This window comes from Spermophilus citellus (genome assembly GCF_964194105.1).
Source record: "Spermophilus citellus genome assembly, chromosome: 10".
In the NCBI taxonomy this organism is placed as follows: domain Eukaryota; kingdom Metazoa; phylum Chordata; class Mammalia; order Rodentia; family Sciuridae; genus Spermophilus; species Spermophilus citellus.
In genome coordinates this window covers 123042398-123066326 of record NC_138197.1, presented here as the reverse complement: position 1 = coordinate 123066326, position 23929 = coordinate 123042398, and the positions used below count along the sequence as shown (strand labels likewise).

Sequence of the window (23929 nt, the reverse complement as noted above, 5' to 3'; positions counted from 1 at the left end):
TTGTATGGGTTGTTATCTGTGCAGATCCTACAGCTCCTTCGAGTTCTTCCCCCACCTGCATGTTGGATTTTATGTTTTATATTCACTGTTACCATCCCCTGTGTTAATTAAAATTGTTTTCTATCAATGTCAATTTTTTTTAATTATTTGGGATGTTTCCTGTCCTGAATGTATTTTAATAACATATGTCAAAGAAAAGGAAAGGATTTAGTTTAACACTAACAAAAAAACTGAGGCTATGCAGATATCAAGGCTTGATTTTAAAAGAGTTCCTTTTCCTCTTAAAACTTTCTGGTGAGAGGGTAACTATAGGATGCTCTGGAAGTCACATCATTTGTTTAAGTTTGGAGATGTTTCCCCTAACGACTCAATAAAATGGCAGCAAAAAGTACTGGATCTAGACAATTCACAGTGGATAATGATAGTGTGACAGCATCGAATAAATGGGGTGAAACTGGGGCAGAGGAGGAGAGGGGAACCAGTGTGAATAATGTACAAAATTTTAACAGAAACTACAAGCTGCTTTTGCAGGCCTTACAGTCTAGTTGAGGGGCAAAGGTGGAAGAAAGCCACTTACCATCAGCCAAGCCCTATGCTGGTTACTTTTTTAGTATCATGTAATTTAATCTTCAAAACCATTCTATGAGGAATTGTGATCCCATTTTATACATGAGAAAATAGAGACTAAAAGGGATATATCACACAAAGCTAGAAAATAGCACAGATAGAAACTGAATCCAAGTCTTCCTGACTCCAAAACTCTTGTTCTCAACCTGAGGCAGCGCTAGAAACTGAAATCACTTAGAGCTTTCTTATCTCAACTAGCAAGAGATGTTGCCTTTAATAGCACCATTATAAATGGGTGCAGTGTGTGCCTATAATCCAGCTACTGGGGAGGCTGAAGGTAGGAGGACTTCAAGTCCAGCCTGTGCCACTCAGTGAGACCCTGTCTCAAAAAACGAAACTAAACAAACAAACAAGAATATAAGCATGATCGTAGAAGATTTAATCACCAAAGAAGTCCAGATGGGGAAGCCCCGACCATCCATAGGGATACTGGTTGATTCATCTTTGTTGCATATTTCTGGCCTTTAAAGGTGTCCCTATAAGTGTTTGTGGGAATAAATGATAAAATGTCACGTTTCATTCTTTGGGATGCTCTTTTCTAACAGGAAAGTTACTTGATGTATATCCACAGATTCATTATGAGACATTACAAATGTTCAGGTGTGGTGCTTTTTCAAACAGGATTGTCTTTCTCAGCTGCAAGCATATATTCTCCTTTCACTGTTGGGGATGTAAACTCCAAAACGAAGTATTCTATAGAGCGACTGGATCTGACTCGGATTCAAGGTGTTTTCGACAGCTGCTCAAAAACACTTCCAACATGAAGGATAACTAGATCCTAGGAAACATTAACTGGATTTAGCTTAGCTTTCGCTTAGATGTAGCTTGGCTGAGATCAACTCATAAAGCAAACTCCAGAGGGCGGTCTAAAGAGAATAAAAGCAATTGCTGCGAAGAGTTTGGAGCCTCGGCGCTCGCCGTCGCCGAGCGTGCGGGGCTGATCGCGCCTGCGCATTGAGCGCCAGAAGGCGTGCTCCGCGGAACCCGACAGCGCGGCAGCTTCTCCTCAGAGCCGGACGGGGAGCGTCTGCCACTGTTGTCGCAGCCATGAGTCGTACTTACAACGATGAGTTACAGTTCCTGGAAAAGATCAATAAAAACTGCTGGAGAATCAAGAAGGGCTTCGTGCCCAACATGCAGGTGAGGCGGGGGAGCGGGACCCGGCGGTCGGGCCTTCCCTGTCCCGGGCGGCGGCTCGGCGACCGCCCAGATCTACCCGAGCCTCCTGACCCCTCCCCGGAGCCACTCCCCGAACCCTCCCGACTCCTCCCACGAGCCCTCCCGAGCCCCTCCCCTGAGCCCTCCCGAGCCCCGGTCCGCCCCCGACCTGCAGGCTGACCCCCTTCCCCTGCCCTCCTCGCTCCATCTCGGGCCGGAGAGGTCCCGCGACCACCGGGACCAGCGAAGCGGAGCGTTCACGGAGCGCTTTCGCGGGCGTCTGAAGCCCCCAGAGATGCGTCTCGTACCTGGTGCTCAGAGACCTACGCGGGCTTTCCGAGGCGCGGGGGGAGATGCCAGGACTGGAACTCGGCTCCTCTGACGCGTGCTGACCGCTCTGCGCTCCGCCAAGTCTTTAGCTCTCTCTGCTCCGTGTTGGTTCTCCATCAGTGACTCCCTTCCTCCCACCCGTCAGGAGTAGCAAGGCAGGGTTGGTTGGTCTTTGCTCTGCGCCTCGCAGGGGACCTTGAGGATCAGCTCTCTGGACCCATCTAGTGAGATGCTCAGCCGGGGCCTGACGTCCAGTTTACTTCTTTCTGTGCCAGAATCATGATGGAGACTCTGGATCCCACCTCTAGAGTGTGAAAGGCTGAACTTGCTGTCTCTCAGTGTGCTCATGGCTTCCATTAACGTGAAGGACAAAGCACGTGAGGTTTTGGTACCTGTGGGTGACATAGCTTTGAAACCCTCTAAGGTGCTGTGCAAGTGCCCTAGGCTGTGCAGTCCTATGTCCTGGTAAAAAGTTCCTGAGAGCCTTTCCACTCCTGTAATCAGTATCAAAGTTATCAAATGACCCCTATTCACACACAGCTTTAGCTACAAACTAAGGAGAAAAAAAGCCCACGGTGACAAAACAGTGCTCTTTTTCCTCTTGATGGGGGCAGGGTGTTCATTTGTTTATTTTAATTGGTGAATAAAAATCATACATATTATGGGGCACCATATGATGTTTTATTACACACATGTGTTGTATAATATTCACAGTAAATTTATCTTGTCCCCTCAAACAAAACAGTTTTTGAGCATTGCAAATTACAGGTTGAATATCCCTTATCTGAAGTACTTGGGATGGGAAAAGTTTCAGATTTTTGAGGGTTTTTTTTTTTTTTTTAAGAGAGAGAGAAAGAATTTTTTAAATATTTATTTATTTATTAGTTTTTCGTGGACACAACATCTTTATTTTATTTTTATATGGTGCTGAGGATGGAACCCAGCACCCCACGCATGCCAGGCTACCAGATTACCGCTTGAGCCATATCCCCAGCCCCAGTTTTTTTAAATTTTGGCATATTTGCATAAACTTCACTGGTTGAGCAGCCCTGACCCATACAATTCAAAATACTCCCAAATCTGAAACCCTTTGAGCATCTTTTAGACTTTGTTAGGAGTTAGGTTTTTTTTCTTGCTTGAGCTAATGTGAAAGTTTTACAAAGAATAAAGCAAAATAAAATAATTATTATGTACTATGTATTATGTCCAATGTGCCTATACTTCACGGACACATGCTTAGATAGCATTTTTCCTTTCCTTTGGTACCAGGTTGAAGGAGTTTTCTATGTGAATGATGCTCTGGAGAAATTAATGTTTGAGGAATTAAGGAATGCCTGTCGAGGTGGTGGTAAGTACATTAGCATTTCATTTGTTGTATAGATATCTGCCTAAACCTGTGGCCTGAATAAATGGTAATTGTCAGGAAATGATCAAGACTTATAGTGAGGGACTGGGGTTATAGGTCAGTGTAGAGCACTTGCCTAGCATGGGTGAGGTACTGGATTCGCTCCTCGGCACCCATAAAAAATAAATAAATAAATAAATAAAAGTATCGTGTCCATCTACAACTTAAAAAAAAAAAAAAGACATAATGAGACCGAAGTCCTGAATTGTGATCACATTGTTAGCCGTTTGCACTTAAAGAAAGGATTTGGAGCTGGGTGGGCCTGCTTTGTGTCTCAGCTAACCCTTAAATAATAATATCAAAGCTACCATTAATCCTACACTATGTGCCATACATTTTAGGTTCTTTACATAGATTATTCGTGTAAACATGTAATACAGTCTAGAAATATGAATGTAACTAATGCTGAAAATCAAACATATCTTTTTTTCTAAGACTGACTTTTTGCTTTCAGGTGTTGGTGGCTTCTTGCCAGCCATGAAACAGATTGGCAACGTGGCAGCCTTGCCTGGAATTGTTCATGTGAGTTAAATTTCAGGACTTCAATCAGTTATATTTCTTATCTGAATTATGTTGAATGGATGAATGACCATTCCTAACCCAAAGTGGTGTCATCTAAACAGTAACCTTTGAGCATACAGTACTAACCATGAGATCTAAGAAATAACTGGGCCTGGCTAATATGTCTTAGTTTCTGGTTGCCTTTGGCTCAAATCTATAAGCATTTGAGAACCTTTAAAGTAGTTTTTATGTTTTCTTATTTCTTTGTCATAGAAACATCATTACTCCTGTATTAGTCTACCATCATTGTAGGTTTTGCCATGGCCCCATTTAAGAGAATACTTGGGGAAGGAATAGAAAGAAAAAGTTTTAAGGATTGGGACTGAAATGATGGAGAGAGAACATGATAGCTGTTCTGGACATGACTGAAAAAGAGGGCAGGGCTTGGGGTTGTGGCTCAGTGGTAGAGTGCTTGCCGAGCACATGTGAGGCACTGAGTTTGATCCTCAGTACCACATAAATAAGTAAAATACAGGTAATTTGTCCATCTACAACTAAATAATATATTTTAAATAGTTTTGAAAACAAAGAGGGGCTGGTGTTCTGGCTCAGTGGTAGAGTGCTTGACTCGCATGCATGAGGCACTGGGTTTGATCCTCAGCACCATGTAAAAATAAATAAATAAAGATATTCTGTTCATCTACAACTGAAAAAGAAAAGAGAGATGATGGCAATAACAGATGGAAGTGGGTAGTATGAGTGGGCCCCACCACAGTCAGATATTCAGATTTCACCTAAAGGTACATGTGGAAAACAGATCCATTTAACAGACATTTTTTTTTTAATATCTTTATTTTTTTATTTATTTTTATGTGGTGCTGAGGATCGATCCCAGTGCCTCATGCATGTGAGGAAAGTGCTCTACCACTGAGCCACAACTCCAGCCCCTTTGAGTCCTTCTTCATGCCAGTTATTATACTGTGCTGTGAAGAGGATAAAAAGGCACGGTTTGTGCATTGTCTGTGATATTCATAGATTACTTAAGTTCTAATGGCCATGTAATGGATATTTACCTCTTCTTAACTTGACACAACTGTGATTTGTCAGTGTCATCCATGAGCTCACCTTTAAAAGGTATTAAAATATTAAAGCTACGTATGGTCCTTCTGTACACACTGTTAGTCTGAGGCTTTTCTGACTTAGGTTTCCTTAGTTAATAATTAGACTTTTACGAGAAAGTTTTTTTGATTTTTGTCTCACTGTATTTAGTTTTGTGATTAGGAGTTCTTATACCTAATTTCCACCAATAGAAATTTTGTGAAAAAAATCTTGATCTTGGGAAAGCTCAGCCTGCAACCTGAGAAACAGTATCAGGCCCATCTGGCAACCAGAGTTCCAGGTTAAAATAGCTACAATTTCACTGTCTGATTCTCTTCTAGCGATCTATTGGGCTTCCTGATGTCCATTCAGGCTATGGGTTTGCTATTGGGAATATGGCTGCCTTTGATATGAATGATCCTGAAGCGGTGGTATCCCCAGGTAAGTGTGTAGTTTCTCGCCATGGATCCTACTCTTTTAAAACAGAGCACTACTTTTTTTTGTATCTCAGTCTCGTATTGTGTGTGTATGTGTGTGTGTGTATCTATCTACATGCGCATGCATACGTGCACACCTAGGATTCAATCCAGGGCTTTACATGTGCTAGGCAAGTACTTTTGCACTTAGCTGTAGCCACAAACCTTTTTTAAAATTTCATTTTCAGACAGTATCTTGCTAAGTTGTCTAAGCTGACTTTCAAATTTGTGATCTTCCCACCTCAGGCCTGTGCTACCACACCCAGCCTGTTATTACCTTTCCTCTTGTTTACTGAGAAAATTGGTTGTAAACATTCATAGACTATTAAAACATCAAAAGTATACATTTTTAAAAATTTTTGGACACTTGCTAAAATGCCAAATGCTATTCAGACATTGGCTACCAAACAAAACCAAAATATTTCTCAGCTAATTTTATATTCTTGTAGACAAATGAGGTCTAACAGTGTCGTTTACCACATAGCCTTGTTATGAAGACCGAGTTCATGGGGATGTAGCTCACTGAAAGAGAGCTTGCCCAACAAGCCCAACCAGGTTCAATCCCCATATACCATCAAAAAAAAAAAAAAAAAAGATTGAGTTCATCCTTGTGAAATACTTAGGCAAGTGTTGAGCATACAGCAGGTACTTGGTAAGCATTTGTTCTCATCGTTTTATCTGTGGTCATTTGTAGTTTATACATTCAGGACTGCTGTAGCTACAGAGTATGTTCAGTAAAAACATTCTACACCAGAAGTAAAAGCCTTACTTTCAAAGGGTCTGAGTGAAAAATGAACAGAGTCCTACCCTAGCAACTTAGCAATGTCTCAGAAATTTTTTAAAAATAAATTTTCTTTTTAATGAAAAGGACTGGGGACATAGCTCAGTGATAAAGCACTCCTGGGTTCAGTCCCTAGCACCAAAAAAAGGAGAGGGGAGGCGAGCCAGGAACCAGCAAAACCAAAAGTTGGTTATTTCAAAAGACCAATAGAGCTGGGTCTAGGGGTACACACTTGTAATCCCAGCTACTCAGAAGGCTAACGCAGGAGGATCGCAAGTTCAAAGCCAGCCTCAGCAACTAAGCCAGGTCCTAAGCAACTTAGCAAGACCCAGTCTCAGAATAAAAAGGGCTGGGGATGTGGCTCAGTAGTGAAGCACCCCTGGGTTCAAACCCTGGTAAAAAAAAAAAAAAAAAAAAAAAAAACTAATAGAATCTATCAACCTCTGATGACTAATTAAGGGAAAAAGAGTGATGCTTTACTCATTTTTATCTTGATTTTACTTGTTACTGTTCATTGTTGTCTCCCAGGCCCACAGTATATATGTTACGCATAACTGTCTGATCACCTGGATTTACTAATATTTGACCAGCTTTTCTATATTTTGTAGGTGGTGTTGGATTTGACATCAACTGTGGTGTGCGCTTGCTGAGAACCAATTTGGATGAGAGTGATGTCCAGCCTGTGAAAGAGCAACTCGCCCAAGCTATGTTTGACCACATTCCTGTTGGGGTGGGATCAAAAGGTGTGATCCCAATGAATGCCAAGTAAGAGCACACATTTCCCAGATATGGAATGGGAGAGAGAACAACCACATGACCTCCAGCTTCATTTACAGTGTAGGATACTCGAGATGGGGAGTGCTCAGTCACTTTCTGGAAGTAGAGTAATTTCCACTAACATTTTTGAGCAGTTCTTATATGTAAGGCACTATGCATTGTATTATTTCTTGTAGACAATAACCCTCTTATTATCCCTGCTTTACACCAAGGAACCTGAGGTTAAGAAAGATAATAAGCTTAATAAGTGATGTAGGGATTCAAACCAAAGAGCCTTTGACTCTTCAGAGGCTATATTCTGAATCCCACTGCCTTTTGTCAGTGAACCCATTTATCCAGTTTTCTTGTTGAATGCCAGCACTGAATGTGCTCTTCAACTAAGTAGAGAATTAAGTGTAACTGCCTCTCAGGTGGCCATTAACTCTACCATACTGTTTCATAAATCCTGCAAAGCAGCTCACCTTAAACTTTGCAGAGAACTTCATTTTCAAAATAGTGTGTTTAACAAGGAGAGTCAAAAGATGTTTCTTTGCCACCTTTGTTGTGTCTTTAAAATTCATGTGACTTTTTCATTCTTTTAAAAAATTTGTACACATTAATATAAAAATGTTTTTAGCTATTGCCTGTTTTGCAACTCCCTCCCACTAAAAACACATGGAGTAAGATGACAGTTCCATGTTTTCACATGGTCCCTGACAAGTAACCTCATTTTGAGAAGCTTCCAAGTAACACAAATTAATTTCAAGCATCTTTACAAATGTTTTAGATAGAAGTTTTGTTGTAATAAATAATGTTAGCATTGTGGTTCAAGCGTGAAATCCCAGCAAGTTGGGAGGCTGAGGCAGGTGAATCATAAGTTTAAGGCCAGCCTGGGCAACTTGGACCCTGTTTGAAAAATTAAAAAGAGGGCTGAGATTGTAGAGCACTTGCCTAGTGCGTGTGAGGTGCTGGGTTCGATCCTCAGCACCACATAAAAATAAAAATAAAGATAAAAAAAAGAGAGAGAAAGGGCTGGGACTCAGTGGTAGAGTGCTTGCTTAGCATGTGTGAGGCACTGAGTTTGATTTTCAGCACCATAAACAAATAAATAAAGATCTATTGACAACTAAAACTATTTTTAAAAAAGAGAAGGGGGCTGGGGTTGTAGCTCAGTGGTAGAGCACTTGCCTCGCACGCTTGAGGCCCTGGGTTCCATCCCCAGCACCACATAAAAATAAACAAATAAAAGTAAAGATATTGTGTCCATCTGCAACTAAAAAATATATATATATATATATATTATTAAAAAAAAGAGAGAGGGCTGGGGATGTGGCTCAAGCGGTAGCGCGCTCGCCTGGCATGCGTGCGGCCCGGGTTCGATCCTCAGCACCACATACCAACAAAGATGTTGTGTCTGCCGAAAACTAAAAAAAATAAATAAATAAATATTTAAAAAAAAAAAAAAAGAGAGAGAGAATTGGAGATGTGCCTCAATGATAGAACACCCTAAGATTTAAAAACAAGTTTGAAATAGACTGACAATCTGGGTTGGTAGGGAAAGGAACATTGAAAGCTGTAAATTGTTATTGAAGGCATGTATCTGGTAAAAGTATTGGTAGATGGTAATATCTGATTGAAATTATCAATTTTCTTTGGCTGCTGGATCACCACTTCATAGGATTGAGGATAAAAGAGGCAAATCTAAAGTAAGAAAGACTTGAAAATTAACAGAGCTATGTGAACATCAAGTATAACTGCAGTCATGTTGAATTAGGCCTTTCCATTTTCATATTGCAATTATTTATGCAACTGCTTTGCTCAAAAAACTAGAGTTGCTAAGCATGAAATTCAGCGTGAGCCAGGTACATCAAAGATAGTACTTGCAGCGTGTTCCTCTGCCCTTTGAGATGAGGTGTTTTTTAGAATTGATGTTGTTTGCTATGAAATGAGTAACACTTTTTTATTACTCACCCAGAGACTTGGAGGAGGCCTTGGAGATGGGCGTGGACTGGTCCCTAAGGGAAGGCTATGCCTGGGCTGAAGACAAGGAGCACTGTGAGGAGTATGGAAGGATGCTGCAAGCTGACCCCAACAAGGTCTCTGCAAGGGCCAAGAAAAGAGGCCTTCCTCAGGTAACTTACTCTGCAGGAGTGACATGTTAATTTCTCATATTTTATTTTAATTGAGGGATGAAATCTGTTATCTTTCAGTTAGCAAAAAAACATATCCTCAAGGTTTTGGTTTTGGTTTTTCATATAACCTTTTTTTAAATGTTCTTTTTAGTTATACATGATAGCGTAATGTATTTTGACATATACATATATGGAGTATAACTGCCCATTCTTGTGGTTGTACGTGATGTGGAGTTACACTGGTCATGTATTCATATGTGAACATAGGAAAGTTATGTCTGATTCATTCTTCTGTCTTTCCTATTCCCATCTTCCCACTTGCCATCATTCCTCCCTGTCCTATCCAGTGAATCTCCATCCCTTCCCACTCCCATTGTAAGTCAGCATCCACATATCAGAGAGAAACATTTTGCCTGTGTTTTTTTGGGGGGATTGGCTTATTTCACTTAGCCTTATAGGCTCCAGTTCCATCCAATTACTGGCAAATGCCATAATTTCATTCTTCTTTATGGCTGATTGGTTCCATAGCTTAGCTATTGTGAATTGAGCTGCTATAAACATTGATGTGGCTGTGTCACTATAGTATGCTGATTTTTAAGTCTTTGGGGTTAATGCAAGGAGCGGGATAACTGGGTCAAACAGTGGTTCCATTCTCAGTTTTCTGAGGAATCAGTATACTTCTTTCCAGAGTGGTTGCACCAGTTTGCAGTCCTACCAGCCATGTGTGCCTGAACCTTTTCCCCACATCCTCACCAACATTTATTGTTAATTGTATTCTTGATAATTGCCATTCTGACTGGAGTGAGATGAAATCTCAGTGTGGTTTTAATTTGCATTTCTCTAATGTTGAACTTTTTTCCATATATTTGTAACTGATCATATTCTGTGAAGTGTTCATTTGGTTCCTTTGCTCATTTATTGATTGGGTATTTGTTTTTTTGGTGTTAAGTTTTTTGCATTCTTTATCCTAGAGATTAATGCTCTGAATGAGGTGCAGGTGGCAAAGATTTTCTCCCACTCTGTAGGCTCCCTCTTGATTGTGTTCTTGATTGTTTCCTTTGCTGTGAAGAAGCTTTTTAGTTTGATACAATCCCATTTATTAATTCTTGATTTTACTTGCGCTTTAGGAGTCTTGTTGAAGAATTTGGTTCCTAAGCCAACATGATGGAGATTTGGGCCTACTTTTTCTTCCAGTAGGAGCAGGTCTCTGGTCTAATGCGTAGGTCCTTCATCCACTTTGAGTTGAGTTTTGTGCAGGGTGAGAGATAAGGATCTAATTTCATTTTATCACATGTGGATTTCTAGTTTTCCCAGCACCATTTGTTGAAGAAACTATCTGTTCTCCAGTGTATGTTTATGGTACCTTTGTCTAGTATCAGATGACTGTTTATGTGGGTTTGTCTCTATGTCTTCTATTCTGTACCATTGGTCTGCATTGTCTGTCTAGGAGCCAATACCATGCCGTTTTTGTTACTATACCTCTGTACTATAATTTAAGGTCTGGCATTGTGATGCCTCCTGCTTCACCTTTCTTGCTGGGGATTGCTTTGGCTATTCCTCAGGGTTTTTTGTAGCATATAAAAAAGAATGTGAATCTTTTTATGTATCATTCTAAAAAGCTATTAGAAGTTTGCAGATGTTTATAAAATAAAAAAAGATTACCAGGCCCAGTGGTGCATATCTGTAATCCCAGCAACTCCAGAGGCTGGGGCAGAAGGATCACAAGTTTATGGCCAGCCTCAGCCTCAGAAAATTAGCAAGACCTTATCTCACAATAAAAAATACAAGGACTGGGGATAGAGCAACACTGGGCTCAATCCCTAGTACCATAAGTAGATGATAGATAGAGGAGAGAAAGAGATTTACCAAAAAACAAAACCCAAAAAAACCTAAATGAGGCAACCTCTAAAGGTTCTTCCAGCCCTGCTGTTCTCTATAATTTATCTGTTGGCTCCAGTTATGGGATATATTATTGCAGCAGTTGTCCATGAATTTATAAATGTTTTTAAAATCATTTGAACTTGGACCATATGTAGTAATCAGCATTCACTAGCATTCTTCCCGGAATTTGAAACTTTCTCTTCATGTTTAAAATGTCCCATGAACCACTTAATGGCATGACTTTTTTTGATGAAGCCCTTTATGTTTGTATACTTCAAGCATCTAATAACACAACAGACTTCAGGAGCCTGGTCTATATTTTTTGTTGTTTTTGTGTGGAATATTGTTTTAAATGAAAGCATTTCTAAGGCTTAGAATTTTTTATTACATAAAACACTATTTGTGTGGTTATTTGTTGTTCATTTGTTTTTACCTGTTTGCTTTTTAAATTGATTTTTTTAAAAAACAGAATAGAACCTCTTACCAGATATTTTACTTTTGCAGTTGGGGACCCTAGGAGCAGGCAACCATTATGCAGAAATCCAGGTTGTGGATGAGATTTTCAATGAGTATGCTGCTAAGAAAATGGGCATCGACCATAAGGGACAAGTGTGTGTAATGATCCACAGTGGAAGCAGAGGCTTGGGCCACCAAGTAGCCACAGGTATATGAAGTACTTAATTTTTTACTTCGTGCCAAAATGTACATTTTATAGGAAACTATGTAGAGGCTTAAGAAAATTTAAACCTGGAACTACATGGATTTTTATCCTGGCGCCCCTAATTTGTAACCTTGAACAAATTAAATAACTTCAGTAGGACTTAACTTTCTCATCTGAGAAAAATGAACATATTTAATTATTTTGTATGATATTGTCACAAAAGGTTAATAAATAATATGTAAAGCACTTAAATCAGTGCCCCAAACATAGTAAGCACTCAATAAATGCTAGCCCTAGTTATTACGTTTAACTTAAGGGTTACTGTTGGCTCTCATGCCAAAAAAAGAGCAAAAAAAGATTTAAATTGCAAAATTGATAAAGAATGCATTCATTCATGTAGTAGATCCCTACTCTGCAAGATTAGGTAATGGTAGATTTGGTTATGAAATAGGCAGATACTTTATCCCAAGATTTTCTCGTGAAGGAAAGATCATGTTCATTTAAAATAAAAGTAGGGGTAAAATGTAGTAATTGATAAAATATTATAAGAGACACAAATACAGTGAGTTTAGGAAAAAGATTTCAGAGATGTCTTCAAGGGCACAGTATTTGAGCGGGGCTTTGCAGTTTGAACAGTCACACCTAGGGCCCTCTTGACAAGAAGACAGCATGAACAAAAGCAGGAAGCCGGAACATGGGTCACTTTGGATGACTTGCAGTGTGTGAAAGGATTAATAAATGTATGAAAAGGTAATTGGACACATGGAAATTACAGCATTAAATTTCATGTTATAGTTCAACTTTGTATTTACATTTCATCCTGTGAGAATTTAATAATTTGGGCCAGCTTTTCTCTATCAGCTGTACGAAACCCTAAATATTTCAGAACTTTCTGCTAAGCAATTCTCTGTATTTTATCATGGATTTGATTTGCATACATAGCTAGCAACTTGTCGCCAGCTCTTTTATATATATATATTTTTTTAATTGTTGTTATAGATGGACACAATACCTTTTTTTTTTTTTTTTAATGTCGTGCTGAGGCTCAAACCCAGGGCCTCACACATGCTAGGCAAGTGCTCTACCACTGAGCCACAACCCCAGCCCCTCTTTTTTATATTAAAGCACTAAATTTGTTTTTAAAAACCATGATGGCAATAAAATGTATTTTACTCCTTCTCGTTCACTCATGTATTAGGAAAGGAATAACTAAGACTATAATGTTACTGTTTATGTGCACATCTCATTCTCATTACAAGTTCTAGTACACACACACGTAGTCTTTGTGTCCCACACAACTTGTATCACTGAAGTCTGAAAGAGGAGATTGTTGGCAAATGTATCTTGATTAAGGGAATAGATGAGTCAGAAGCACATTATAGAAAAAGTTTTACTAGTTTTTTTTAATAGAATGGGTTTGAATGTAGCCTACCTTCTGCAGTAAATCTGAATGATTTACTTCAGGAAACCTAACTGGTTTGGGCCTTCTTTTCTCTCTCATTCCAGATGCACTGGTAGCTATGGAAAAGGCCATGAAGAGAGACAAGATCATAGTCAATGACCGTCAGTTGGCTTGTGCTCGAATTGCTTCTGCAGAGGGTCAGGACTACCTAAAGGGAATGGCAGCAGCTGGGAACTATGCCTGGGTCAACCGCTCGTCTATGACCTTCTTAACGCGTCAGGTACAGTAAAATAGGTCTTTTCTGAGTTTTTCATGATAAAGTATAGTGTAGTCAGATCAAAGGCTGTAGGGTTTGGTTTTGGAAATATTATGTCCTATTCAAAATACTGGAGAAGCAGCTGAGAATTTGGTGTGTTCTTAAACTAAATCAGTATCAGGCAGCCCTGGAGAATGAAAGAGGAGGGCTGGGGCTGTAGCTCAGTGGTAGCGCGCTGGCCTCACATGTGGAGGGCACTGGGTTCGATCCTCAGCACCACTAAAAATAAAATAAAGTTACCATTTCCATGGGGCTGGGGATGTGGCTCAAGCAGTAGCGTGCTCACCTGGCATGCGTGCGGCCCAGGTTCGACCCTCAGCACCACATACAAAGATGTGTGTCCGTAAAAAACTAAAAAATAAAGTATTAAAATTCTCTCTCACTCTCTTAAAAAAAAAAAAGTTACCATTTCCACCTACAACTAAAAAAAGTATTTAAAAAAAAAAGAAGAGAAGCCAAAATTATTGATAGGATTTTCCTTGAGTCTCAGAACAGAAGTACCATTCACTGAGATTGAGAAGGCTGGGAGGAAGCATTTCTAAAGGATGGTATCAAGAGGAACCAGGCAGCTTTTTTTTTTTTTCTTAAAGAGAGAGAGAGAGAGGAGAGAGAATTTTTAATATTTATTTTTTAGTTCTCGGCAGACACAACATCTTTGTTGGTATGTGGTGCTGAGGATCGAACCCGGGCCGCACGCATGCGAGGCGAGCGCGCTACCGCTTGAGCCACATCCCCAGCCCAACCAGGCAGCTTTTTAATCATATATGGAATTTATGGAGTGGAGTGTGGTCTAAAGCATTTTTTTTTTTTTTTTGTCCTTTTCATGAAATTAATACTACTACCATTTTTGGACTCTTTAATCCCTCACTCCCTTCAGGAACAGACTGGCTGAAGTCAGTAAGATAAGTTCTGAAGTGCTGGCTCTGACTACTTTTAACTTAAGCTTTTTTCCTAAGGCTTTTGCCAAGGTCTTCAACACAACCCCTGACGACTTGGACCTGCATGTGATCTATGATGTTTCTCACAATATTGCCAAAGTAGAGCAGCATGTGGTGGATGGAAAGGAACGGACACTGTTGGTGCACAGAAAGGGATCCACCCGTGCTTTCCCTCCTCACCACCCCCTCATTGCTGTTGATTACCAAGTATGTACCCCTGCATTTATGTTTTTTAAGCAATATGTCATAATTTAACTAATTCTGAATATGGATGAAGGAAAGCAGCAGTTGTGAGAAAGTAATCTGTTCCCCATGAGAACAGGGATCCCCTGTCTTTGAAGCAGTGACCCCTGCCCCCATCATATGTGGTTGCAGTGTGCTGTCTAAAAAGTGCTGCACTAAGTGTATTCTACTCCACTAAGATGATCAAAACCTTCATATTTTTAGAAGAAGGATAAAGATTAAACTCAGTCTGTTTCATTTCCTCTTACTCTTTTGGTGTCTGCCTGTGGTAGAGTTGGAAAGACCTTTAGCCTGTTCTCTCATTTTGCATATGAGGAAACAAAAGCCAAAAGAGGGCAGATACTTGCTTAGCATGGTTCTGGTAATAACTCTACACTTTTTTGGATTTTGCTTTGCTCTAACATTTAGTCTGGCTTCTGTGTCTTTTCTGGTCCTCACATTTTCACTCCCTTCCTCTTCCATTGTCTCCCTGTTGTCAAAGAATCAGAGTAGTCTTAATATAGTTGTAAGAGCAGTGTGTTCAGAGGCCCAAGTTTCTCCCACAATTCTACAATGCAAGAGGAACTTAAATTTAACATTTTTTATTTTGTGATCCTCAGCTCACTGGACAGCCAGTACTTATTGGTGGCACCATGGGAACTTGTAGTTATGTTCTTACTGGCACTGAACAGGGCATGACTGAGACCTTTGGAACAACGTGTCATGGAGCGGTAAGGAAAATGAAAATTTCCTTAGAAATGTACTTTTTGGGTTAGTTGTTATTTTGCATTTTGACAGATAAATGCACCTGATTGACCATTAGTAAATTTGAGATTTGGGCTTATTGTGGCTTCTATTTAGAAATTATTTTTCACAGTATATACTACTTAGTGAACTGACTGAAATCACCTAGTATCTCATCCTTAGTTAGGCAGGTCATGGTAGGGACAGGAACTGTTCTGCAAATCCAGAAACTCCATACTGGGACAGTAAGCTTACATTAGTTGAGTTTATCGTAATGGTTTATAAGTGACATAACTGTAACCAATGCAAATTCACATCACAGCTTATCTCAGCGATTCCCTAGACCTGCTCTTTTGCCTAATTTAGTTCTTCCTTTTGTGGCCCCGTTCAAGATTCAGGGCACATGTTCTGTTTTCACCACATTGCCTTTTATCTGCAAAGCCAGGGATCAGTGAACTTTTTCCATTAAGAACAATACTAGTAAATATTTTTATGCGTTTTATATCATGTGTTCTCTGTACCAGCTGTTCAGGTTCCATTTAGCACAAGAGCAGCCAAAAGTACTATTTAAATAGACATTTCCAACAAAACTTTACTTACAAAAATAAGTGCTTGGTTAAACTGCAGTTTGCCAACCCATCTTCTGAATGACTGTGCTTAGCCAATGTTGGAATGGGAAATAGAAACTGTATACTATACTTTCTGATAGGACAGATTGTCACATGTATATTTTAACCCTGCTCTTTTCTCTGATTATTTCTTCTTTCCAGCTGCCTCCCACTCCTAGTTTAACCAAATGGTTCTCAACTAGGCAGAACTTCCTACCAGCCCCTGGGGACTTTGGCACTTTCTGGAGGCCTTATTGATTCTCATGAATAGAAGGAGGCAGAGTGCTACCAGCATTTAGTGGTAGAAGCCAGGAATGTTGCTAAATATCCTACAATGCACAGGACGCCCCACACCAGAGCTACCTGGTTCAAAATATCAGTAGTGCTGAGGTGGAGAAACTTTCAGATCACAACAAAGAGTTTTTATGTTGATAGACACTTTTTAAAGTTAATTCACATATTAAATAGAAGTACTAATTGACAATAGTTAGAAATATGCAAAACTGGTCTGGGATTGTAGCTCAGTTGGTAGAGGGTTTGCCTTGCATGTGTGAGGCACTGGGTTAGATCCTCAGCACCACATAAAAACAAATAAAATAAAGGTATTGTGTCTGTCTACAACTAAAACATTTTTTTTTTAAAAAAAAAAGAGAGATACACAAAGCTGAATTTTTAAATACAAAGTGTTTTATGTAGATAAAAATTTATTTTCCAAAAGGATATGATGAGGTTTTTAACGCATAATAAGGTTGATAGAGTTAAAAGAAATATTGTTTTTTAAACTCTTTTTAGTCTTAAACAAAAATAAAGGAGAAAGCATGTAATCATAAGGTTTTAAATAATTGCTTAGATCAAACCTAAAATCAGCTCAGAATTTATAAAGTGAAGTTAATTCTGTCCCCATTCCTTTTCATTCTAGGGCCGTGCATTGTCCCGAGCAAAATCTCGGCGTAATTTAGATTTCCAGGATGTTTTAGACAAATTGGCAGATATGGGAATTGCGATCCGTGTTGCCTCACCCAAACTGGTTATGGAAGAGGTGAGTGAAATTTTGATAAATATGTAGCATCAAACCATTTCTGATGACTTCAGTTTGCTTTCTCTTCCTTGGTTCATCTCATTTCAGTATTGTCTTCTCTTTTGTTTGGATTGGAGATCAGTTTCAAGCCAAGTCCATTAAAAGTGATATTAGCTGTCTACATGGTAAACTTAAAAATAGTTTGAGCTGACCTATTATAACTTGGTTTTTGTAAGTTCTATACTTAAGTTTCAGTTTAAAAGCAAGTTTTGGGAAAATGTTTAGAGAACAGTTTTGTTTTATTCATGAGTAGGAAAGCTTTTGTTTAAATTATTTTTGTGTGTCTGGACGAATATATACATACTTGTTAGAAGTAATATGACTTCTTTCTTAAAAATTTAAGAGAAAATTACAGTCATTCAGAAATAGCCCTAACACAACTATCACCTCTTCTTTTAGAATATTGGTTGCCATATTTTTTCCTAAGTCCTTTGCCCCCCTTTTTGGTAGTCCTGGGGATTAAACCCAAGGCCTCACCTACCACTGAGCTGCACCCCCACTCCTTTTTATTTTGTTTGGAGACAAAGTCTCACTAAATTGACCAGGCTAGTTTTAAATTTGTTATTCTCTTGCCCCAAATTGCTAAGTAGCTGGGATTACAGGGGTACCCTACCATTCCTGACTCCTAAATAGTGATTTAAAGCTAGTTACAATCACAGTTTACGAATTCTGTAGTCCCTTTTTATATTTAGCACATTATAAAATTGAATCACTTTTTAGTCATTTCTGAATATTCTGCCAGCTGAGTACCTTGATTTCTGTACATATAAGTATCTTCTAGGTTTTTACTACTGTAGGTTATAATGATTTTCTTTCATGAAACTTTTCTTGGTCTTAAAATAATTAGAATGAAGTCTCAAAAGTAGAATTACTGAGACAGAGTAAGACAAAGCTTTCTTTATAATACTTAATTTCTCCCTGTTCTTAAGAATAATACATGTTTAGTTAAAAAATATATATATATGAAAGCAGGTGACACACACCTTTACTCTCAGTGGCTCCAGAGGCTGAAACAAGACTACCACAAGTTGGAGACCAGCCAGGTAGGGCAACCTAGCCAGCCCCTATCTCAAAATAAAAGGGCTGCAGTTGTAGCTTATCGGTAGAGCACTTGCCTAGCATGTACAAGGCCTGGATTCAAATCCCCAGCACTGCCAAAAAAAAAAGAGAGAGAGAGAGAAATACAGAGAAAACAAAAACACTTAGACTTCAACCAACAAGAAATAATTTGCCACTGTTGGTTTTTTTGGTTGGGTATTTTTGTTTGTTTGTTTTCTTGAATAGCATGAATAGCATCCTTACTAGAGATCTAGGTGCTTAGGGATAATACAGTGAACAGAACTGACATGTTCCTTTCTTGTGAACTTACCATGTATTATGCTTTAAAGACCATATAAGTGCTATACAGTAAAAATGGAGTAGAGGAGGTGTATGTTTCAATAAGAACAAGGTGAGAAAGGAAAGAGGGATTTTGCACTTGAGTACACCAGAGGGAATTCCAGAGGCCACAGTGGGAAAGTTATAGAAACTGAAAAGGAATGAGAGATGCACCGGAACACTTTGTACAGAGCCCTGTGGGGGTTGGTCTGGGAGGCCTAGCCTGGTTGTGTTGACATAAATAGAGATAATGCAGGGATGTGAGGAGATGAATTCTGATGGTGGCAAGAGGATATGGGTAGGGAGAAAGGGTGGGAGCCTTGCTAAAAACTCACAGAAATAAATTATGAGTGCATACACACACATCTACATAAACAGTTTGGGGTAGTTATAATTTTGCACATGTTTATATATGAATTTATTAACTTTCGTTATAAAGAAAAAGTTACTAGTACATGTTCATTTAAGAAATTTGGATAACTACAGAAATCCATAAAGAAAATTCAGATTACCAATGATTGTACTATTCAGAGATAATGTGTTTGGGAATATATGTTTGATGCAATTACATTTACTGCCTTTTTTTTTTTTTTTTTTTTTGTAGTTGTAGATGATTCTTCTTTTATGTGATGTTGAGGATTGAACCAGTGCCTCACATGTGCTAGGCAAGCGTTCTGCCACTAAGCTATAGCCCCAGCCCTGCTTTTCTTAATTATACAAGCAATGTGCAATCTTTGGAGAAGTTTTTAAAATAAAGAACATAAAACAGTGTTTAAACTCACTTTCCCAACAATGACCTTACTCAGTTTTTTAATCTTTGTTTATTTGATAGATTAAAAAAAAACCCGGGCTGGGGATGTGGCTCAAGCGGTAGCGCGCTCGCCTGGCATGCGTGCGGCCCAGGTTCAATCCTCGGCACCACATACAAACAAAGATGTTGTGTCCGCCGAAAACTAATAAATAAATACATATTTAAAAAAAAAAAAAAAACCCTACCCTCAGCATTGTTTTAATGTACATTTGTTTAGTACATGAAACTGAAAACCTTTACATTTCTTTATAATACTTAATTTTTATATTTCATGGTTGAATTATTATAAAAGCATTAAGTGGAATGGAGTACTTTTAAAGGTCCCCTTTTCAGTACACTTACAATGTTTGATTCTTCCTCTGCAGGCTCCTGAGTCCTATAAGAACGTTACAGATGTGGTAAATACCTGCCATGATGCTGGAATCAGCAAGAAGGCCATTAAACTGAGACCAATTGCTGTTATCAAAGGGTAGAACCTTGATGGGAGCCTCTGGACGCCACTGACCCTCAGTGAAGTGGCTGTGGACTGCAACACTCTTCAGACGTCAGACTTGGCAAGTTCAAAGTGTGCTGCTGAAACTGTCCATGCCAAAATGGCTGCTGACCCCAGAGCCAGTGTTGTGAAATAACCTTCCAGAGGGGACCATCTGGAAAGGATGAAAGTGCTTCCTCCTCAGTAGTCCCATAGACTTTTAGGAAAATCTTTTAGGGGGAGGTATCAAGAAACTCCCTTTAATCATCAGAATGAACTCCTTCACACCAGATTCTGTTTACATCCTAATAGGTGTCATGAAGAACATTCTATTAAATATAATTTTGGAATGTTCTCTTTTTTCCCCTCACTTTATTCATTCACTGACTCATCTACCAACCACCCCTGCACTAAACAAAATCTAAATACCCCTCTTACCTGCAGAGCACCCGGGGCTTGTAGTTAGGACACTGGATGATTAAATAATGAAACATGTTGAGGAGGGCATGTGTGGAAGTGTAGGAATAGAGCCCAAAAGAGAAAATAATTTTTAAAAGCCTTACAATTGCATACTAAAAACAGAGTTGTCTGCAGCATCGTACCGTGTTATCTGTCTTTAATTAGGCCCAGCCTGGCAAACTTTTTTTAAGTAATGCAATTGCATAGCAGCAGCAAAAAAAAAAAAAAATAAAAATAAAAAATAAAACTGAAAACCTTTACATTTCTTTATAATACTTAATTTTTACATTTCATGGTTGAATTATTATAAAAGCATTAAGTGGCCAGCTGCAACATTCACAGTTGTTCTTTGTTGATGGTCTTATGTCACCTAATTGGATTTTACATTATGTATGGTGATGTCTCAAAGATGTTAAAGGACCATCATTATAGGTTACTAAGACCTCGATTGAGTCCAAACATAAAATAGAAAAATCTAATAAAGTTACAATATGTTGTTTACATTTTGTGTGTAATATTTTATACCTTAGAAAAATTAGCATTTATACTTGACTCCCTGGATATTGTTGCTATCTTCTGGTTTTCTCCCATCCTAAAAATGTTCTTTCCAGAACTTACCCCTCAACTTATACTGAAAAACCTCCATGGATATCTTCTAAATCCTGCTGTTGGGAGGGGAAAACAGACTTCCTCTGGAAAAATGTTTGCAACGTGAAATAGCAATACCTCTTGACTCTTGAAGTACTCGATATATTAAAGTTTTTAACGGTAGGGCTGGGGATGTGGCTCACTCAAGTGGTAGCACGCTCGCCTGGCATGCGTGCGGCCGGGGTTCGAACCTCAGCACCACATACAAACAAAGATGTTGTGTTCGCCCACTGAGAACTAAAATAAATAAATAAATATTTTTTTTAAAAAAGTTTTTAACGGTAGAGTTTGAAAGTTATCAATAAATAATTATGGGTGACTCATGCCTTTAGGCTGGACCAGCAACTGTTGTGGCTTGAGGATGCAAATCCATAGTGAAGCTGGAGGACCCTGAAAGGTGAGAAACAGGCTTCTGGCAGGGTGTGGGTGCTCTGAGGTGAGGCAGCTTCGGGCCTCTGCAGGCTTCCTCTAGCTGGGCTTGCCTGATGTCTCATTCAAAATGAATTCGAAGCAAGGACTCCTCCCAAAAATAATGTCAGTGCAGGAAATACTGTAGATCATCTTATATACGTAAGTTGAGTTTTATTAGATGCTTTGAAAGGTACTCTGTGGTGAGGTCAGGTGAAAAAGGGAAATGAAGAATGGTTTATCCAATGCAGTTTGCTTCTTTAATAAATTTTTTCCGTATGTAGCATTCTTCAGCAAACTTGGCACTATCTATGATCATAGAAAGAAATATTTTGATTCAAAAAAAGGTACATTGTTTTTCTTTTTTAATGTTTTTTTAGTTGTAGATGGACACAATACCTTTATTTTATTTGTTTATTTTTGTGTGGTTCCAGGGATCGAACCCAGTGCCTCATGCATTGCTAGGCAAGGGCTTTACCAGTGAGCCACATCCCTGGCCCTTTTTTTCCTATTCTAAAATTGTTTTACCAAAAAATAAAATGTTTTAAAAGATATATAATAAAATAATTTTCTCATTTGGGAAAAGTCACTAAAATCTTTAGCCATGCATGGTGCCCTACACCTATAATCCCAGCAAGGCTGAGACAGGAGGCTAGCAACTTAATGAGATACTGTTTTGAAAAGGGCTGGGCATGTAACTTGGTGGTAGAGCACCCTGGGTTCAATTTGTAGTACCACAAAAATAAATCTTCAAATGAAACTGAATTAATCAGCATTTTTATTGCCCTGATATGAGGAAGAGTTCATACCTTTGCACAGCTAGGAGTACCTTTGAAGTATCTGTTTGATTGCTTCAGTTGTGAAGGGTGATTGCTATTACTGGGCACATCCTTGTCTTTTTTTCTTTATTTTTTGTAGTGCTGGCAATCACATCTAGGGCCTCATGCGTGCTAGACAAACGCTTTACCACTGAGCTAAATCCCAGGCCTCTAAAGTTGGTTTACAATATTCCCAGAAGTACTTATAATCACACTACTAAAGGTTGTATCATTCATGTTATCAGCATGTGAATGAAAAAAAAATAACCAAACTCATGCCATTGATTTTCTAATGAAATGACTATTCTTTGGAATAGCAAAGAAATTAAGATATAATCAAAATCCTAAAATATTCCCATTTTTATGTTAACATTTGATGTAACTTGAAAGCTTAAGTACAAAATAACAAAATGTTTTGTTTTTTAGCTTTTCTTTTTTCTGTTTAAGATTGTATTTATCACCTCTTGCTGTAACAGTCATTTTTACATGCCAATTGATAGTCCAGTGCACAACTTAACACAGCTCCTGCCCTCATTACTTATTGCCTGTTCCTTTTTTTTGCATCTGTTCCAGTACTTTGCTGTGAGGATTTTTATGCTGTCCAGAGAGCATGAGATTTGCGCCCATCTGGATTGGTTAAGAATGAAGGTGCTATTCATTTTCAGTCAGGTACCATTTGTCTTTCTGACAAATGCTGATTTTTTTTTAAAAAGTTCTTGCTCTAAAACTGATATCTGAAGCACTGTAGATTCAAGGAGAAGATAGTGTGGTAAGCAGAGAGAAAAATATAGACTTCCTCTGGAAAAATTACAAGAGAAGTGAGTAGTGACTTCAGTTATACCTTGCAGGCAGATAGTAAATGAAATAATAATGCCAAGCATATTATAGATGCTTTGGTGCTTTGAGGTCGATCAAGCGTTTTTTATATATGGTTTGGTTCTAGTAATGAGTAATGGCAGTTGAGAAGACTATGGAGCCATTCCTGGAACTTAATGAGGTTGGGAAGATGGGTATTATCCCCTCTGAGCAAAGCCTCAGAAAAGTCTAGCAGCTTGTACAAGGGCTTCCAATGATAGCAAAACCATCTGTTCCCTACTTTGTTGTCCTGCTTTCATACTGTCTCATTTGCCATTTGGTGCTGTCCTTGTTTAGTACAAGAACCAGCCAGTTCCATCTGAAACTGACTTAATGCAGAACACAACATTTTCACTTGAATAGGATTCATCCCCCTGCTTGGCTTTCTGAGGCAGAGCAAGATCTTGACCCCTATTCTGTGATAAAAAGATGATTTTATTTTGCTCAGTGTTTGTAAAACAGCCCTCTACTTTTGCCTTGTTTTGTATTCCACAAATCAGTAAATTCCAGGTAGCCCTCAAAACAAGGATTATCCAGAGACTCCAGCACTCTGTTTGCCCCACTCAGTGCTAGCTTGAGATGTTTTCCTGGAGTTTGCCTTACATCAGTTGCTGCAAGTCTTGGTATGATTTAAATATGAGGTGTCCCCCAAAACGTGTGAGAAAACTGCAGCATGTTCAGAGGTGAAATGATTAGATTATAAGAGTTAGGACCTGAGAGATGGATTAATCTACTTACATAGATTAATTAAGTGGTAACAGTAAGCAAGTAGGGTATGGACAAGGAAGTAGGTCGGTGGGGCATAGCTTTGGGGTTTGTATATTGTCCATGGTGAGCTGAGTTCTCTCTGCTTCCTGGTTGCCAAGTTCTGAGCTGCCATGACCTTGAGCCAGAATGCTCATTCCTAGAGCTGCCGTTTTCATTACTTCCTTTGAGAATAGCACAGAGCATTTCTCCAGCAACTACT

At 39.0% G+C, this 23929-nt stretch overlaps 1 protein-coding gene across 2 annotated transcripts; it reads left to right on the top strand.

Moving 5' to 3' along the window:
- The first annotated feature begins 1555 nt into the window (after positions 1–1555).
- On the top strand, positions 1556–20734 carry RTCB (RNA 2',3'-cyclic phosphate and 5'-OH ligase). Of its 2 annotated transcripts, none has more exons than XM_081311533.1 (12): positions 1556–1767; positions 3385–3463; positions 3975–4042; positions 5461–5560; positions 6985–7141; positions 9108–9264; positions 11650–11809; positions 13313–13488; positions 14481–14669; positions 15305–15415; positions 16956–17075; positions 17163–17231. In XM_081311533.1, exons 1-12 carry the CDS (start codon positions 1675–1677, stop codon positions 17214–17216), a joined length of 1464 nt encoding a protein of 487 aa, XP_081167659.1. In that variant the 5' UTR covers positions 1556–1674; the 3' UTR covers positions 17217–17231. The 2 variants fall into 2 exon arrangements, with proteins under 2 accessions (XP_081167659.1, XP_081167660.1); XM_081311534.1 differs by lacking the exon at positions 17163–17231 and adding an exon at positions 19668–20734 and having other exon boundaries at positions 1584–1767.
- The last annotated feature ends 3195 nt before the right edge of the window (positions 20735–23929 follow it).

Coding starts and splice junctions, on each gene's coding strand:
- RTCB (XM_081311534.1), top strand. CDS start 1,675: ATGAGTCGTACTTACAACGATGAGTTACAGTTCCTGGAAAAGATCAAT. Junction 9,265..11,649: donor AGAAAAGAGGCCTTCCTCAG/GTAACTTACTCT, acceptor TTACTTTTGCAG/TTGGGGACCCTAGGAGCAGG. Junction 15,416..16,955: donor GAACAACGTGTCATGGAGCG/GTAAGGAAAATG, acceptor TTTTCATTCTAG/GGCCGTGCATTGTCCCGAGC.